Source organism: Hermetia illucens, chromosome 4 (assembly GCF_905115235.1).
Source record: "Hermetia illucens chromosome 4, iHerIll2.2.curated.20191125, whole genome shotgun sequence".
Taxonomy (NCBI): domain Eukaryota; kingdom Metazoa; phylum Arthropoda; class Insecta; order Diptera; family Stratiomyidae; genus Hermetia; species Hermetia illucens.
The window spans coordinates 31,423,852-31,442,266 of NC_051852.1; the positions used below are offsets into that span (position 1 = coordinate 31,423,852).

Sequence of the window (18,415 nt, forward strand, 5' to 3'; positions counted from 1 at the left end):
TTGGACTAAGTATCCTGAAGTAACCTATTCTTCCCCTTGTTGGATATTAATTAGAAATCGTTGGTTTTAATTCTATGTTACTCAATCTCCACCGAGCTCCTGAGCTGTTCTTCCTCGACAATTTTCTTTATTTTAATAACCTAAAATATGAAGCACCAAAGCATCGAACTTTCCGGTGAAATCCACAGACTAAAACTCATAGCCACAGGATTGTGGTTCAGATCAGTTCTCGTCAAAATCAGTGGACCCTAGTTAACTGGAAAACATATATCGAGCTGTTTTTCTTCCATAAACACATCACTAGAATTTCGAGCTTTTTGGCTGCTTTTTGATCGGGATCGGGGATAACGCTGGCATCGAATATCAGTTTAGTTCCTACCTGGCAATTTTGGTTCCTATTTTCCAATCAAATGGCGGATGTTGAAATCAAGAAAACTTTCAAACTGAAGACTGACAAGTTATTGGAACTGAAGGTGGTTCCCTAATAATTTATAATATTATGTTATTTAATTTAAAAGGTGGAAGGGTGATTCCATTACATCGTTAGCGGCACTATATTTGAGAAGATTGGAGTACCGGGGGAGTTGTTAAGTCTTATCAAGACTAAATGTAGGAGTCAACACGAAATAGGGCTACCTTGACTGGAATTATGGTAATTATTGATATTTAGTTAGGAAGACAGGACGAAGAAAATGTGCCGTCGGTACCTGTAATAAATGCATAATAGGCAATTTGAACAGTGCGATTTCTAAGAGACAAATAATATGTTTCTTGATCCCAATTTTTTTAAGTAAAGCGTATTATTACAGTCCCATTTTAATTATTCTGATTACTTTGCCATTTTATTTTCTAAGAGAAAGTTCCAGTTTAATTTATGTTACAATCACTGTTGTGTAAGTAATAATCCTAAGTAAGTGGGGCAAACACAAAGGCGACCAAAAACAACCATGACATATTTGGATTTCGAATTGAAAAACATCATTCTCCTCTTCTGTAAAATATAATAAAAACGACCACCATATTGAAATTATGCTTTGTTTTCAGGTCCACAACCACTTGACCTTTCTTGTGTGACAAGCAATCTCTCGAACAAGTTGAGTTACCTTGAGAAGTATTGTTACTACAAATGGTAGATTCGATAATAGTATAAAGGACAGACAAGAATATAAACTCACAGGCGTATGCGATAATCGATTTACTGCAAGTGAAAAATAATATTAAATGTCGGTTGTTCAGCTCAGATCGAATGGGCATACCAGGGCAGATCGAAGTAGATCCTAAGCTGGTAGTCCAAAGGCAAGAGAAATGGGAGCAGACAGTTTTGCCACGCATGTAGCATTAGAAAACATCCAGCGATGGTTCAGGCAATACTCAATGAATGTTTCATATTCGGACGTCAGGCTTTACAAGGGTTATGCCCTCCAACTAGAAGTGAACTGAGAGCAGTATTATCCTAAGAAAGCAGGAGGAGGAGGAGAGTAGGAGACTGCCCCCCCTCTAATTTTCAGCCTATATCCATAATAAAAGAAAGTTTTAAGTAAGATTTGATGTTGCTAGTAGAGCAAGCTATTATTCGGATGACTTCCTCCCTAAAATCATATTCCAATGCCAGGGTAAGCTGCACAGGAGCTAAGGACGCATCCTTCATGCAATACTGATTCTACTACGCAGCTTTCTGTAACCTTTGTGTTTTTCCATTATCATTGTCGTACCATCCTTTCAGACTAGCTTTTATGGAGCAAGGCGATGGGAGATTGCCGTCGAACTTCCGGTATTTTTTCAGAATACTTATAATAAAAACTGTTTGGTTTGCAGTAGTGTATTCAGCTTTAATTAAGTTCGGTACGAACAAACGGTAACAGTTACGGATCTTCTGTTTTCACCACATTTTTTTCGAAGATACTCTGGTTACCATTAGATAATCCTGAATAAGATGCCAACAACTCCTCCTTCAATGTTATGAGAATGTAATATTCATTCTTTCAGATAAACTTGATTTTGGGGGCTACCGTGGACATCAGGTGCGCACTTTCGTCAGCAAACTCCATCCTTGCTTCATCGGTAGGAAATTTTGGGGAATCTATCACTGGACTGTAACTGTCACAATATCTGCAATTAGGTTAGCATATGCTGAATGAGGGTGAAGCGAACAGCAGTTGCTTGCACATACCTAAACACATATCCTAATGATAGGAAACTTGGTCTAATTCGTAAAGAGCCAGATATATACCTAGATCTTACTCTCAGGTTAGGTTTATTTGTCACAATAAGTTAACGCTTTCCTCATTTTATTCCTCTCACGCTGTAGGATTATGGAAGATATTTAATCTGGGGAATTGGTTCTAGATATGGTTTCAGAATGTCCATTGTCGCTGTGCTCAACTGTCACGACTTTCTTGAACGACGATGTGACAGCGTCTAAGTGCTTAGGGTATTCGAAGCACCAAAGGATATTGATCGAAATCGATAAAGGTTGGTCAGAAACAATGGATCTTGGTGGTATATCTTGTTAAACGGATAGATAGCCCAAATGGGCTGTTCATCAGATGATGGTCAGAGCCGATAAACGTTAGTGCGAATCAATGGATGCTCACCAGAGCTAACGAATATTGGTCAAATACTGGCGAGAATTTCGAGCGTTTTACATATTTGAAAAATTATACTTAATAGTTGTTGACTCCTCAATTGTAAATTACATTTACAATACGCAATTTCCAAACAACAGGAAACAAAAAGTTATAATAACATAAGTGTAACTGAAAGGCCTGTTTTCCTGCAAAATATTCACATCATTACCCTAAAAAGAATTCCTCAACTCAAACCACGCATGGACTTACTATCCATCAATAATATCGAGTACAAATTCCAATTATAAATGTTCATAAACTTTCAAATCGAAGCTTCACTTCATGACTCATTAACAAAACAAATTAAAATTTCGATTTACTATCATTTCCTTACATGCTCTATGCAATTTATACACACTTACAAATTATATGTAACGCGAAAAAAACATCTCAATAAATTTTTGTCTATCGATCACGCAAGATTATTATCAACGAGTTCTGTTTCCGTTCCATAGAAATACACGTGAATACAATACGAAATCAATGATATTGTTTATAAATGTAATTTGAAAGTATCTTGTATCTATTTGGTTCAATGATTTACTAGATGAAGTCACTTAGTCCGGGAAATAACAAAAATGAGCAATAGTAGAGTAGTACAACTGCATGAAAGGATAGACAGTAAATAGTGCGGTAATAATTGAATATTTTTCATAGACTATTAAGTAAATTTTATTTTTATTTTATGCATTGAATATGTTATTGGAAAAAGGGAAATTGTTTTAAATTGGGTTAACAATAATGTATCATTGAATGGTTTTTGAGTTATATTAATGGAATTTTTTGATTAAATTTACAGCACGTAATGATGATTCTAAACGAAAAGGTTGCATAATTTTAATGAATGATAAGATTAATTAAGAGAATACCCCAAGTTGATATTGGATAATAGGAGATCTTAAATTAATTCTTAAAATTAATTTGTATGATAGAAAGTTACTATAGAACTCTTCCAACCACCAAATTAATTCCATGTTATTTATATGAAGAAATCTACCTTATTTTTCCATCAGATTCAATAACTCCTATTCGATTTCCAAATCGGTCCTTTTTAGGGTCAAAGCGTAAAAATATGTTATATTAATCAAAACCATTACTCCAAGTTAGTAGTATTAGTAGTTTATAGAAATTTTGCCACGTGAATCTGTTCTTTCCTAAGCTAAATAACCTCTAAATATTCATAATAAACATGTATTTATAAATAAATATGTATAGCAATCATGTTTTCCAACCCATCAGCATTTTAAATAAATAAATACTACAAACTTTGCAAATCACGACTACTTGCAAATGATTAGCTTTTTTAAAAACATTAGCGTAACTGACACAACCTTGAAAGAATAAGGAAATGTAACAATCAGCGGAAATAAAATGACAATAATTGTAACATAATCCAAACAATCACAACTCTGACCAATCAGCAAGAAATGAAAAATCATTTAAAATTATTTTCACACATGGTCTCAAATATCAAAAACAATATACCAAAAAAATTAAGTCAGACAGGTGATAGTGTAACTGGAGAAATGAGCCATTCACACTGCATTTATCTGCATTTTTGTATAAACCATACTAGACAGTAACGTTTTTCCACTACACATGCAATCTTAAGCAGTTTCTTTTCCATTGATTGTCTGCCTTGTTGTTCTAGACGTTAACATTCTTGTATGCGGAAATTCAAATATCATTTCTGACCAAGTACTTAGTTTTTTTTTCGTTTCCTTTTCGTCGTTATCCATTTGTATTATTGCATTTTCATTTGTAAACTTGACCTAATTATTGCCCACTGTCTCTGTTGCCTGCGCTGGAGTATCTACTGACTTACAGAATATATGCATTGCAAATACACCAGAAAAAAGCAAATGCATAATAATAATATGCTTCGCAATCTATATATACATTTGATATGTATATTTATTGCAGCATGTGTGAAATTATACTTAGGTAGGAAAGTGTTAATGATTCATGACCGTAGGCATAGCCCGCACAAAGAGAGTGATGGTATAAAAAAATAAGAAAAAAAATTAAATGAAATTCAATGCATATCGAATTATATAAGTTTGATATGAGAGTATGCAAATATGTTAGCGTGTATTTGCAAATAGATTCCGAAAAAAAGTGCAAAGTTAGGGAAAATTTGTGACGACTTGTATGTAGACACGTGCAATATGACGTGTGGGGGTTTAAAAATAAATATAGGGAAATTTAAGCTGGACGAGTGTTTGCTTATTGCAGAAATTGAAAAGAAGAATATTTTTCCTCTAATATTTCTTAATATTTAACATTTCCTTTCCTACATAAAAGGAACAAGAAATATGGGAGCCAGAAATATTGTTATATATTAATTTAATAATTTAATATAATTTATTATTAATATCTTTTTTATAATATTGCTGGGTTTCGTTTGAAATTTTCAAAAATGTAATCTAATTTGAAATATATAATAGAATTTTCAAATTGTTTTATTTATTTGCTAAATCTTCATTTTATTCTAACCTTGCCTTTTTAGTTTTACCTTTTCTTACATCAATTTTTTTTATTTTGATTTTTTTATGATCTAGTTTTTTTTCGAATTAAATTAAAAAAATGTTTGGAAAAAAGGAAATACTCCACTTAATTTCTTCCGACTTGCAATTTAAACTTGTTTAGTCAAATGGTTTCCAGAACTATTAGTAGTTTATAGAAAAAAGCATTTTTTGATGGATGTTATTTTATTTCTCATTTGCTATATATGTATGTCTTTATCACATTCTCAAACTGCCTTCCTTAAATTTAATTTTAAAAATCGAAAATAATATCAACCTTCAGAACTATTGTTAATGAATGATTTTCTGTCTACCTTCAACTTCTTTACGTTCTGTGCATCTTTCGTTTTGGAATCCAATGGACTTATCCTCATTGCATTTGATACGCACATCTTTGGCAATATAATCATATAATCAGCTTTTGTACTTCCTGTTATGGTGAATATGAATACTGAACTATATGTATCAATAACAATCAAAAGTAAGAATAAATTATAAGGCAAGAAAATAAATACAAAATCAATCACTTTTTAATAATTACAAATATCCAAGGGTATATATCCTTCAATTAATCTTTATTTCATCAACAATTATTGGTAATACATTAAACCATATCTTATTAAATTTCAATAACAATAAATCAAGACGTTCGGATCCGAGCATAGCATGAAACTTACCACCCGGACGAAATTAAATTGAATTGTTTTAGTAAATAATATTATCAATGAAAAAATGATGACTACATATATTGTAGTGAGCATGTTGTTCACTTGTAGTCACTTGTATGTATTATTGTTTGATTGTTTGTATTATTGAATGGATTACGTTGCACATTGTTATGAATTTCCATGAATGCACTTGACTTAGGTATGGACTAAATCTCGGTGGACTAATATTGTAATCATGGCCAACAATGTTGATTGCCAATGTTATCGATTACATAAGTTAGATGACAGCAGGAAATCAGTTATGGTAATAAAATTAAATAAGAAAAAGGAAGAAGAAGTTTTTCTTTTTTTTTTATTCAAGATAATAATTGAATTTGGTTTCATTTGCGTTCTCATCGGGAGAGCAGGGGGAAAGAAACGATTTCAGAATAATATTTGGTATCTAAACCAAAAAAACATAAAAATTGTTTTAATTTTTTAAACGAGCAGGAAAATTTTATATTATTTTTAAAATAATATATCATTTGTCTAAATAAAGGAATAAACCAATGTATTAGTTTTGTTTTGTGATTAACTAACCAAAATGGTTTTTAAATTTAAAATTAAAAATTATGCTTGGATGCTGCTAGATTAGTCAACATACTAAATATAAGCCTGGTTATATTTTTTTCATTTACTTATCCTTATAGTTCTTTCTTTCCTCTTGTTTTTGTTGTATAGTACTTTTTCCAGGGTGGCTTTTATAATTTTATTGCTTTAAAAATGAGAAATAGACTTAATTTGGTAATGGAAAAACGTAAATAATTGTGAGTGAACTTTCTTTTAAAATTGATGTAATTTATTTCAGATTTTCAGAGTTCACAGTGGTCATTAAAATAACCATTTTGCCATTTTACCTAATTCGTAGGTGTGTGGTATTCTTGATATTAACATTAAACAAACCTTTCAAAAGTAATTTGTTAATTTCTCTAACGAAATTATGTAATTATAATGGTTATCATCAGAAAAAACAAGGCTTCTGTCAATGAATTTTGTCCCCACAGTTACTGGTAAGAGATTGAATTATATTTGCCAATTTTCATCCCTAAATATAACATTCTTACCAAAAAACTGATAGTGAACTATTGGCTGCCTATATTTTTTTATTTATTGATACCTCCCCAACTACTCTCCTTCGCAAACTACAGGTACAAAATCTAATAGAAAAATTCTCATTATCAACGGTAAAAGTAGCTTCTGCTGATAGACTCATTAATACTACGTACTCTAACGCATCAACCGATAAATTTATACGCGCATCTACTGAGAAAAAACATTACACCTTCATATGATCCATATCCGTTTTTGCAAGAACATTCTATTACAAGCCACGGTCAATTGTTTTACATGCATTTTTATTGGATATTTCTCGTGTAAAGACGATTTCATGAATAAATATATTAACTAGAAGATGTGCAATTATATTGCAATTATTCAGTGGATGATGCATAGGTGTTTACCTATGGGAAGAGCGGAGAGGCGCTGCGTCTGATTAACAGAGGTAAACCATTAAGATTAGTTTTTTAATCTATGAATTAATAATTGTTTACTATTGTTTATTTGTAATGTTCGTTTTAGTTTTTAGTAATTAGAAAATAAAAATAATCAGTTTTATCCCCCCATTGCTATTAGTTTTTAGATAATGATTGAAAGCAGATTATCCTGTTTTTTAAATTAAAAATATTTAATAGTTTAATAACCAATATATTTATATTTCTCTTTTATGAATAGTAAAAATATTTGTTTTTTTTTCATTTTATGCATAACTACGCAATTAGACAGAAACTGGTTAGAATTAAAATCCAAGTGAATCTAATCCAAATTAGGTGGTATAAGGTGGATATCATAAATCAGGAAAAAATAGAACAGTTCTTTTAAAAATTCTGCTGCAGGTTCCAAAATCTGTTATTCTGATACTCTTGATCGAAGATAGTCAATTTTTTTTAAATGGGTCGATTCATTGGATGCCACATCTAACGATCATAAGCTTGATTTCAGAGACCTTCGAATCATCGCCAAGTCTATTCCTGTTGAAGCTAGTTCTGGCAAGGGAGCTATATCACCTATAAATAGATGGCATGGTCCTACCATTAAAGTAATTAAAGTCAGGCAACTTCTCAACAACGGATGAGATGCCAACCAAAAAACTCTAAATTTCTAAAACTAGCTCATGAAACCATTCGCTAACTCAGCTGTCGATAAGAATGTCCTTCGGTGTAGAACTTTCGAAAGATTCCAGTGTCTTCATTTTTCTTTTGTTCCGGTATTAAATCAGACAAATCTCGTGAATGGGTGATGGTTACAATAGGGATTTTGATCAAAAATCGATTATAAGTGAAGATCTATGAAATCCAGTATTATTATGTGACAAGCGCCAAATTCCTTTTTCACGACATTTTGGCCGAATATAATAAATGTATCGCACCAAACTCCCCGAAATGTCAAGATAAAATATAGCGTTAGTCCTTCGACTAGGTGGAATAAACTACTAACGTTCTAAATCCTCTGTCAAGATGAAGTTCAGCGCTAACCGTTCGAACAGTTCAAGTAAACGGCAAGGTCCCAAACTCTTCTCTCGAAATCCTAGAAGCAGATCCATACTATCTTCACTTTTGACTTTTCCAAACGAGTTTCTCTGGACTCGGGTCATTGGATGCTTACGTTTCACACTTTGATCCCTGCTCCCGGATCGTATTGAAAGCAGCGTTATTGTACAAAAAGCTTCGATTTTTTTACTCCCTGATGAAATCTTCCGAATACCAAGTTGTCCACAAAAAAAAGGGATTTCATTTTGATGGAAGAATTTTTAGTTTAGTCATTTATGCAGTGGAGCAAAAGGTGGGCTTTCTGCATCGTGTAATCATGGCCGAGTTTTAAAGACTGGTCATAGTCCAGTAATGTTCTCGATGACAATGATTTACGTAGATTGGTTGAAAATAATTTATATTGTTCGTTGGAATTTACCTGATGACTCGAAGTGATCCTTATGCGTTAGCATTCAAGGCAATTGAACTTAAAACAATCTGTTAAAACAATGGGAACATCATTTGTCTTCAACGTGGAGAAATTATCCGCCCAACTAAACTAGGCCAAATAATCCAGAAAATGTCTTTTTGTACTCCACCTAGGAAAAATTCGACTACTACAACTGTGGAAACTCGATTAATATGTAATCTCTTAGAGAAAAGCGATTATACTTCAGAATTAAGCGCCAGCCAATGATCGAGATGATGTTTTCATCTATTCCAATTGTTATAAAGCAATTTGGTTCGGAAATTTTACCGCATCCGGTAATGTCCTGAAAATCCTTTTATTAAACCATTTCTGAAAAAATCTAGTAAATTTCATGCGATGGGAAGAATGGCCCATTTGGATAGCTTTTGGAGGAAGTTCCCCTTTGTAAATTGGTTCAGGTGTGCAATCAAAAACGATGGAAGAATAAATCTTCAAAGGTCTCTTATCCCAACCCAGACATATTCCGGTATGTACAGTTTGCATCAGAAGTGGGAATACGGTTCAAGCCTCCATGGTTCAAAGTTTTCTTTCAAAAGAAAGCAAAGAATTTTAGTATCAAACTTAGATTGATTTTTCGAAGTTGGCCACGCCTTTCTTGCAAGTTTTGATCCAATTCACTCGAAAAAAGAAAGAGACGCATAAAAAGCGAAAGCAACGTACATTTGGCTTGTATTGCACCTAGACTGTCACAGCGTTGAGATCGCAAGACATCAGATGTCAGATCGGCCCAAAAGGTATTAGCAATGCTGAGATCTAGCTAACTTGCCTAAAGGGTTGAACCTCAACAGTTAGCTGAAGCTGCGTGACCCCAGCAGGAGATTTTATATTGCTGAAGTTGATAAGCGTCGAGTCCCCAATCCTCATGCCTCAGGGCTGCAATTTGATTCTGGTCATAGATAAATGCGTTTAACTTTGTGCTTGGCTTGCTGTTGTAGGCATGCCACCTGCAAGATTGTTTAGCTTCATATAGCTGCTTCAAATAATCAAACAAAGGAAGGAAACAACATGAGTGTATATCCCAAGAAAGCAAGGTCGTCCATCCATGCATATATCTAGACATATTCGTTAGGGAATCCCTAGTTCAACTAACAAATGATCAGTAAACTATGAAGGTAATAAACTCTGACTTGATTTGTTGGGTAACGCTTGAGTCTAATGGGAAGTTATGTAGTATTGTCTTTAATAGGCACATATCCTTGAATTAGCATGGTATTCTGATTTATTTCTGCATATATTTATAGATTCATAGGAATAAATCAATTTACAATAGATCTTTTCCATTTTAGAATGTCAATAATTTTTTGTTGGACGTCCTGGGTCCTTTCTACTTTGGCGTTAAATAGATTAGTAGTACAGAGAACAGATAATAAATTTCAAAAATTGTATTTTGCTGGGTGTTTCTAAACATTAAACGAAGCAGTGGTTCTAGCGAATTCCTTTTTGTTGGGAGTTGACAACGAGAACCTGATAAAAGCTTGTTGCATGCAACACTTGATGAGGATGTGAGTAACGCATCTTGAACAAAAAGGAATGCAGAGCAGAAGATCATTCAAAAGTCTCAAGCGTATATCAACCAATATGAAAAAAATATGAAAATATGAAGTTATCAGATCACGTCGAACAGCTGTTAGTTATTCTACCCAAAGATGAATCCTTATTTTCTGTCAAAGTGACAGTTAGGCCACTATCTGCATACGAAAGAGGATATAAGCAATAATATCCGTGAAGCCAATACCGTTCCATCTTATCAGCCCGGTGAAAGTCGGACAAAAGGCTAGAAAGGACAGTTGCCAATGCTTGAGACCAGGGTTCACTGAAAGGGTAATTTGCTAAACCATTTTGAGTTTGAAAATTTTTGACAATCCATGATGAAACCTACATGAATTTGTTATCATCTTCGCAGACGCATTTTAAGCATTTCAGACACTTTATTCGTCGCATATCCCCATAAAAAAATCGTGTTACCTTTCTCACCTTCACAAATCTAACAAAATGAATCCAATCTAACGAAAACTGAATAAATTAATAACATTTAAATATCACTTGTGTCTAGAAATTTGATTCCTATAACATTTCGTGGGTAAATCTAAAAGATTTGATCATATTTCTCTCGCATGTTTCAATGTTTGAAATATCAACGGCAACATTTATTTTCAATTCATTAACATTCCAGGCACAATTTTTTTTGATCATGTTTAGACTAAGTGAAGTTAGTAAGTACACATGTTTGGTTATTTTCACACATATCTAATTTATTAGATTAATAATGAGGCTATACTGTGATATTGGAGGTTGGATTGAAGGAGGAATGGTTCTGAGATTGTTTTGACGTCGGAGTTTGGATCACTGTGAATATTTTCGGAGATATGAGATTGAATGAGAAGTGGTAAGGGTTGAATATCCTTTGGATCATTTTTTGGAGGTCGTAAAGAGTTTGAAAAATGATTTTGAAGTTTTGAAAACACTTTTGGTGTCTAATTGGAATTGCAAATTTGCATTTTGAATTGAATTGTTGATGAAAACTGGGCTTGTTTTAGCAGTACCAGATCAGAGTGGGGACATAAAAATTTAGTAGTCTCTTTTCAGAACTTTACATTATGTGAATATGTTAAGAAAAGGCGTTCGCGACGTCGAAAAGTCTACAACAACTTTTTAAGTGTTAAATGGCGAGCAGAAAGATTTTGGCTAAAAATGTTTTTCTGATTTATTAAATATACGATATTTCGGGAACCATTTGTTCAGTTGGCTTTTAATTTCGACCAACAAAAATGTTCAGTCAGAAAAAGAAATGTTAGATTTGTTAGGTAAACGATAACATTTTGTAAGGACTCGATGAGATAAAAAGAAATTGGGTGGCTAACAAATCGTCTAATCTCTTAACTGGAATAAGGAGAGATCGAAAAAAGATTTTTTTTTTTGGTATTTCAGGACAATCCAGTTGAGATTAGCTATAAAAAAATCTGTTGGTCATTACCAGTAAATTTACACTTATATCTCGCACTATTTTGACGCATGCCGTCGGTAGATCACCATCCCAGATCTGACTATATTCTCGGCACATCATTTTATTTTTTTTATTAGATAATCGCGAAAATGATTAAATTAAAATTAAAAGGCCAACAATTTTTTATATTCATTACTTTGGTTCATAGATTTTGCACTGCTCTAATCCCTTTGAAGGACTCAGATGAGCCAAGGTGGGCAGCAAATGGTAAAACCTAAAGATAAATGGAAAACAAAAAAAACTCCATTTTGCTCGTTTTGATATTTCCCTACTTTGGTTAAAGAATTGGAATAACTTAGCTTTCCTCCCTCCGCAGCAAAATCGAATGATAATGTCTCTCAGTTTAAACAAATTTGCTTCTTAGTACAACTTTGAAAAAAAAAATAAAGTCGCCTGCTCATAATAAACCTCCTTTCAAATCTGGGTTTAAATACAATACTTTTTTGGGATGAGAGCTCGTGAGAAATAGGATTAAAGAAATGATATATCAAACAGCTTCCCCAAATCCCAATGCAGTTTGATCGTCAGTTTATCAAAAGCCTTATTGGCAAATAAAGTTATCGCCTTTGCGACAAATGACCCCAAAAGTATGTGAAGATTCAAAATTTGTTATGTTATCGATCGGAATGCTTTAGTAAAATAGGCGAAACAAAGGTGGAGCATTTCCAAATTATACCACAATTTTGACATGTTAAGATCCTCGTCAAAATTTTAGGATAATTAAAAATGCGTGCGGAGTAAAATGTTAAAATTAAATATGCCCACATGATATCTACCCAGAGCTGAGTTCCAAGTGATCAAGAAGTTTTTGTCTCTGTTAATCACCGTCAAAGAAATGGATCGTTTTGATCCAAATTCAACGCATTTTAGACGTCTGATCAGTAAGTTATCATCACCTTCATTTATTTCCTAATTCCGTGAGGGGTTCAATTTTCTTTTGGAACGTTCATATATATGGAGCCCACAAAGCAATGGGTGGTACCAAAACAAAATTTAAGCTTATCTAGAAGAAAGGATAACGACTAGGACTTCCACAGATGGGGTTTTAAAATACTCCACGGCAAGACCGATATATTCTATTGAGGTAGTATTGACCTAGTTCACATCCCGCTAAAACATGACTCGACACAGTTCGAATTCCCTCCTGCGAGGATCACTTACTACTTTTAAGGCATTTTCCAAACGGAGTTCAAACCGAGAGACTCCAACCAAAATGTTAACTAATTTTGGACGACCTTTGTTTGCAGTATAGATTGTTTACTTAGATGTTTGAATCGTTGAATAGTCAATCTCAAACAAATCAGCCAAGGTTTGCTTTTGCCGTCGGTTGGACGAAATAAACTTATTTTGGTAGAAGGACTTTGTCAAATGTTAGTTGACGCATAGAATATACTTGGTTAGACAATTTTCTGAGGTTTGGATCACGCAAAAAAAGATTTTCTTCCGGAAGTCATTTTTTTTTTTTCGTTTTTCGGATATAGCGTATTTTTGGAAACACTTATCTCTTTCTTAAGTGGCAGGTCTTTCGCGAATAATAATCTTCTCTTCTGTGGGATTGAACTAAAACTAACACTCACCCGTGGATACAATATTAAGGATCCGTCCAATAAAAAATTGTTGAGACATTTCCTCCTCAATGGGTATAATCTAAAATCAATTGAGACCAGGACTACCCAGTGGTGTACTAATACTGAAATAAACTCAGATGCACCAAGGAAAATTTGACAGTTTGGAAAAACAGTACTAACCAAGCTTGTCGAAATGCTCAAAGTTATCACCAAAATTGATATTCTGGAAAAAGATTTCCTTTGTCAAAATTTAACGCTACGCTTTGGTCAGAATATCCCAATTTTGAAGGAGTATTGATTGTAACCATATCAGAACGTAAATTTTATGGATATTTTTTTTTCAAAAGGGATATCAGGCAGACTTTCTTGGTAAAAAAATATTACTAGCGAGTCTTGTCAAAATATTCCGATTTTGACGGTTTATAATTTAATAATTTATCCTTTGATCAAAAAGGTATAAAGGCCCGATTTCAGCAAGGCAAGCCATTAGTAAAGTTCTTGTTCTAACCTAACATATTCCTCGATCAATATTGTTTCTAATGATCCCTTTAATAAATTTTATTTTTATGGAACGATAGCGTGCAACCATTGCAAAGGTATGAGATACCTAAGTAAACCAGAGATTGCACTCTTATGGAAAAACTATCAGCAAAGTTGGTTTTTTGGAGGTCCCAGCTTCCTTATTATGCTGAAGAAGCTTATTCTTCATTATGTAAGTTGAAAGTACTGGATTGGGTTTTTGAACTAACAAAGGCAACGAAGAGTAATTCAAAAACCATAAGGGGCGGGTAGATACGACTTTTTTTAATATTCTACAATTTCAACTAACAGAATCGAGCCATTTAGCCGTTTGATTCATTCTTAGACTAAAGGAGTTAATGGAGTTGCTAGATAGTAATTACTCGAAAAAATAGGTCTTATGAAGAAATGAGACAAGATCGAATGAATGAAGAGGTTTTATAAGAAAAAGGGAGTTTCTTTTTGGCGGAAGAAAGGCGTGGATTCCTGTGAAATGTAGTTATTCGCAAAGTTTTGGTTAGTTTAGTAAAGAGCAGGAATGATGGGTCTGAAACAATTAGAGCTAAGAAACTTCACTCACGTTCTAGAAATCGTTAGACTTTTTTCTTCCTTTTTTTCCTGGCGCTTTTATGGTTTCCTTAACTTTTTTATGCAGTGGTTTACAATTAACACTATTTCCATATTTCTTTTCAAGAAGGCACATTCGGGGGAAACTTTGGAAAATATTTTTGATCATTTTTTAATAATATCTATGGGGGTAGAATACTCAGGAAAAAATCTCAAAACATCAAAGGACCATAAGCTATGGAAACTTAATAGGAGGGCCAAGAAACAGCATTTCGCGACTGATTTTTATAACTTGAGGACACTTGTTATCAGGTTAGTCGCATTTAATAAATTGACTATTTTGCTGGTCAAAAATGTGCATTTTTTGCGTTTTTTAAAAACATATGTAGCCACGGGAAAATATATGAAAGAGGACCCACGTTGGGTGCCAATTCACATAAGTTATCAACTAGGTTAAATTCGTTGAAATTTGGAAAAAAATTAAGTCCTGAGTCCTAAATTGATAAATAAAACAGGGGTGGGTCCTTAAAAATTTGCTGGTTAGGTAACGTGTTCGACTGAAAATGGAGTCTCTTCTTGAAGAATAAAATCTTTAACGGAAAGACCAAATTTCGGTTAAGCAAAATTGGAGTAGTTTCTGGACAGAATCAATGACCTTATCTGGAATATTTAAAATGAATCAAGTTCAGTTTTTCTTAAATAAGCACCAAAATCTTATTTGGCAAAACCATAAAGGTGAATGGGGAGCACAAAACAGTGACTGCAGAAGTCTAATACGGAAGCCTTTTCTCAAACTTTGACCACAAATAGACAGCACTTAAAAAGGATATTTTCCTGAAAATTCTATTCAGTTTTTATCTAGTATTTTTATCGCTTTTTTAATTATGGATGGATAGGGAAATTATAAGGACATTTTAAAGGGTATCACGTCAGCTACGTTCCGATGAATTGTATAAAAACATCTTCGAATTCTATCTTTTCCCAAGCTCACCAGGACTGTTTATTTCACTTGCCTAGGATATTTTAAAGGATTTTTTAGAAAAGCATGCTTCCTCCATCAAAATTAAAACAAAAATTGTGGAATAAACAGTTGCGAAGGAAACGCATCTTTTCTAGATGGGATTCAACTGTATTTTTAGATTTTTATACATTCTAGATTTAGAAATTCGAACAAGCCGCCTCTAGATAGTGGAAGCGTATCTTTTACTATCACGAATTTGAATATTCTGAAGGATGCAAAGTGGCCTATCAGCCTTTATAATTTATAGGTCTGGACGTAAGTCACCATTTTTTGTCGATATAAGTTTTTGCACTCAAGTCAACTCTTTGCCAATCAAACGTTTGGTTTCAGAAGCTAATTTCAAAGATTGTTTTCTGCACTAGAATTTAAACGACGAGAAGGGAAAACAACGCACGAAAAAACGTCCTAAAACATCCTGATTTTTATGTGATCCCTATTCCACTGATTTACACTATTTGCTTCCGATTCTCAATTTATGAAAAACAACCACTAGCACTTACCTGTTGCCAAAATTGTGCCAATAGATATATTCTTTCCTTTTTAAATAGCCAATCCATTGATTGTACAGCCGGCAAATCCATATCGGCTGTTACAGTCGTTTGTGTTTGCGGTATGGTTGGCTGCATTCGGACGAATTGTCTTAGATTGGAGGGCATAGAAATATCACTAAACTACCTCCAAAACTAATCGAATTCAAGTCGATTCACCCAACACTAATTGTTTACAATTTTTTAACTTAATTTAATTTTCAATTAATAAATACTACAATCACTAATTTTCACCACATTTCGAAACGCGTTTCGTATAGGACATCATGATGACCGAGAATTTTTTTTCTTAGGCATTATCGTTTGGAGTTATCCTCAAAAAGGATAGAAAAACAGAAAACCGAAAATTTTTGATAGAAAATTCCAAGTGGTGGAAAATCTGCTTTTGATTCAGATAAACATAAATCACAAAATCACAATTCTTTTTTGCCGATTAGATCAGATTATCACTCGAATAAACCAAGGTTTCACGAAAATCGTCTCCCGTCTGGCCGTATCTTTTCACAATTCTCATAAATCTTTTGGTTTAATGAAAATCACTTGCTGCAGTTGCACTTTGCACTGGAGTGAAGGTTCTCTGAGCCAATTTCTTTCAATTAGAATGACTCAAACTTATTAGAATTCATAAGAAACTGGTCATCTTACAAGAGTTGGTCACGTTATCACTGTTACTGGGACAACACTACATAAAATCGGTGGATGCTCAGTGACACTAAGAAGGCAACAAAAATCATCAGAAATGACTTCAGATTTTATTGTCAACTAAATACATCTCCACTCGTCCGGAATCACGTAAACTCAATATATTCGAGGTCCTCAGAGCAACTGCATGGAATCAGTCAGTCAAAATTCTTGCGCTAACTTGGTAGTGTCACTTGAGAATTGAAGCGGCATCTTCTCCTGATCAATGACATTGTTAAGGGTATTTTTATAAATCCTTCATCACTTTTGCTCTTAAAAAAATTTAATCATTTCCGATTTGATATGTTACCCCGTTTTCTCACGTCATTTTCGTTGGAAGCTACAAGAGAGAGGTATGAGAACGCCGCTTCTGGAGTTGTACCATTTGATTGGAAATATCATTCGTTTGATGTAGAATTCGGCGCTATAAACATATTTAAAGTAAAATTAACCGAACTCGGATGAATGTTTAATGATTTATCGGTCTTCGACATTATTACTTTTTACTAGACACTGTCTTGGTTTTACACTAAAAATCGGTGCGTTGGTGTGTTTTATTTTGATGGTCTTAACTATGATAATCGCGGCGAAACAAAGTGAAATAATCCACTAATTGGGATAATTATTCTTTTTTAACCACAATTCACATTTGATTATTTTTTACATCAATATGAAATAATTGATGACTGCATGGGTTATTAATATTCACAAATGTTACTTATAATTTTCTCTGATTTAAATATGAAAACATTCAATTAATTAATATTCTAACCCTATTGTGTCACAAAACACTTCATATATCTTCCTTCACTCATCACTCGGAATCATGAAATCTCGTAATAGGCAAAAAACACGCACAACACACCAACGATGTTAACTGGTAAGAAACCAGCAATTGACTGAAGACACGAATCACACAAAGAATACATACAACCCCCTGGCTATAGGGAAAAAACAACAAAAATAAAGAAAAACAAGGTAACCGTCGCGTATATTTTCTTCTTGATTCCGTTCGTAGTTATCGTCTTCTTCTTCTTTTCTTGTATACGGTACACACAGGCTATGAGACCGTTCGATTCCGATGACGGGCGGGTTGGTTTTGGCCGTTGTACATCTTCGATGGTTTGTTACCTCTCGCTTAACTCACATCACACCAACCATACATACATATTACATATAATATGCCGCGCGCCGCTCATCACACAATATCCACACTCTCCACCAATACCGAAAAAACCAATACACCAATAAAATTTCATCAAAATCCCCCATATACAATCACAGAAAAATATCAACAACAATGTCTCATACACCAATAACATCGGTGCCTGTAACAACAACAACAACGGTAGAGCAGTAGTGGCAACACATCGCCTCCGATTTGATCCGATTCGATCCGATATAGCCGCAATATAATTTCAGGTCCAAACTCATCCCCCTCCCTACTCTCTCTATATATACACGATGGGCTCAATTCAGCGGTACAACAATTCTACGATTTTACAAACTGATGGTTACCGTGCGCATACCATGCCTTTCAGCAATCTCGCGAGCAGACAAACTTGCACTGCTCTGAAGTACGAACTTCTGGGTTCATCACAATAAGAAGTCAAGCAGCCTGCAATCCACTCGC

At 33.8% G+C, this 18,415-nt stretch overlaps 1 protein-coding gene across 3 annotated transcripts in view; it reads right to left on the minus strand.

Annotated features, from left to right (window-relative positions):
• The window catches only part of LOC119653825 (homeobox protein cut), a 238,040-nt gene extending 219,910 nt beyond the window's left edge, over nt 1–18,130 (minus strand). The window contains exon 1 of one of the 3 annotated variants that reach the window (XM_038058865.1): nt 16,054–18,130. In XM_038058865.1, coding sequence (XP_037914793.1) covers nt 16,054–16,209 — 156 coding nt within the window. In that variant the 5' untranslated portion in view covers nt 16,210–18,130. The remainder of the gene's footprint in view (nt 1–16,053) is intronic. The other 2 variants (XM_038058864.1, XM_038058866.1) reach the window with 2 other exon arrangements.
• Between the last annotated feature and the right edge of the window lie 285 nt (nt 18,131–18,415).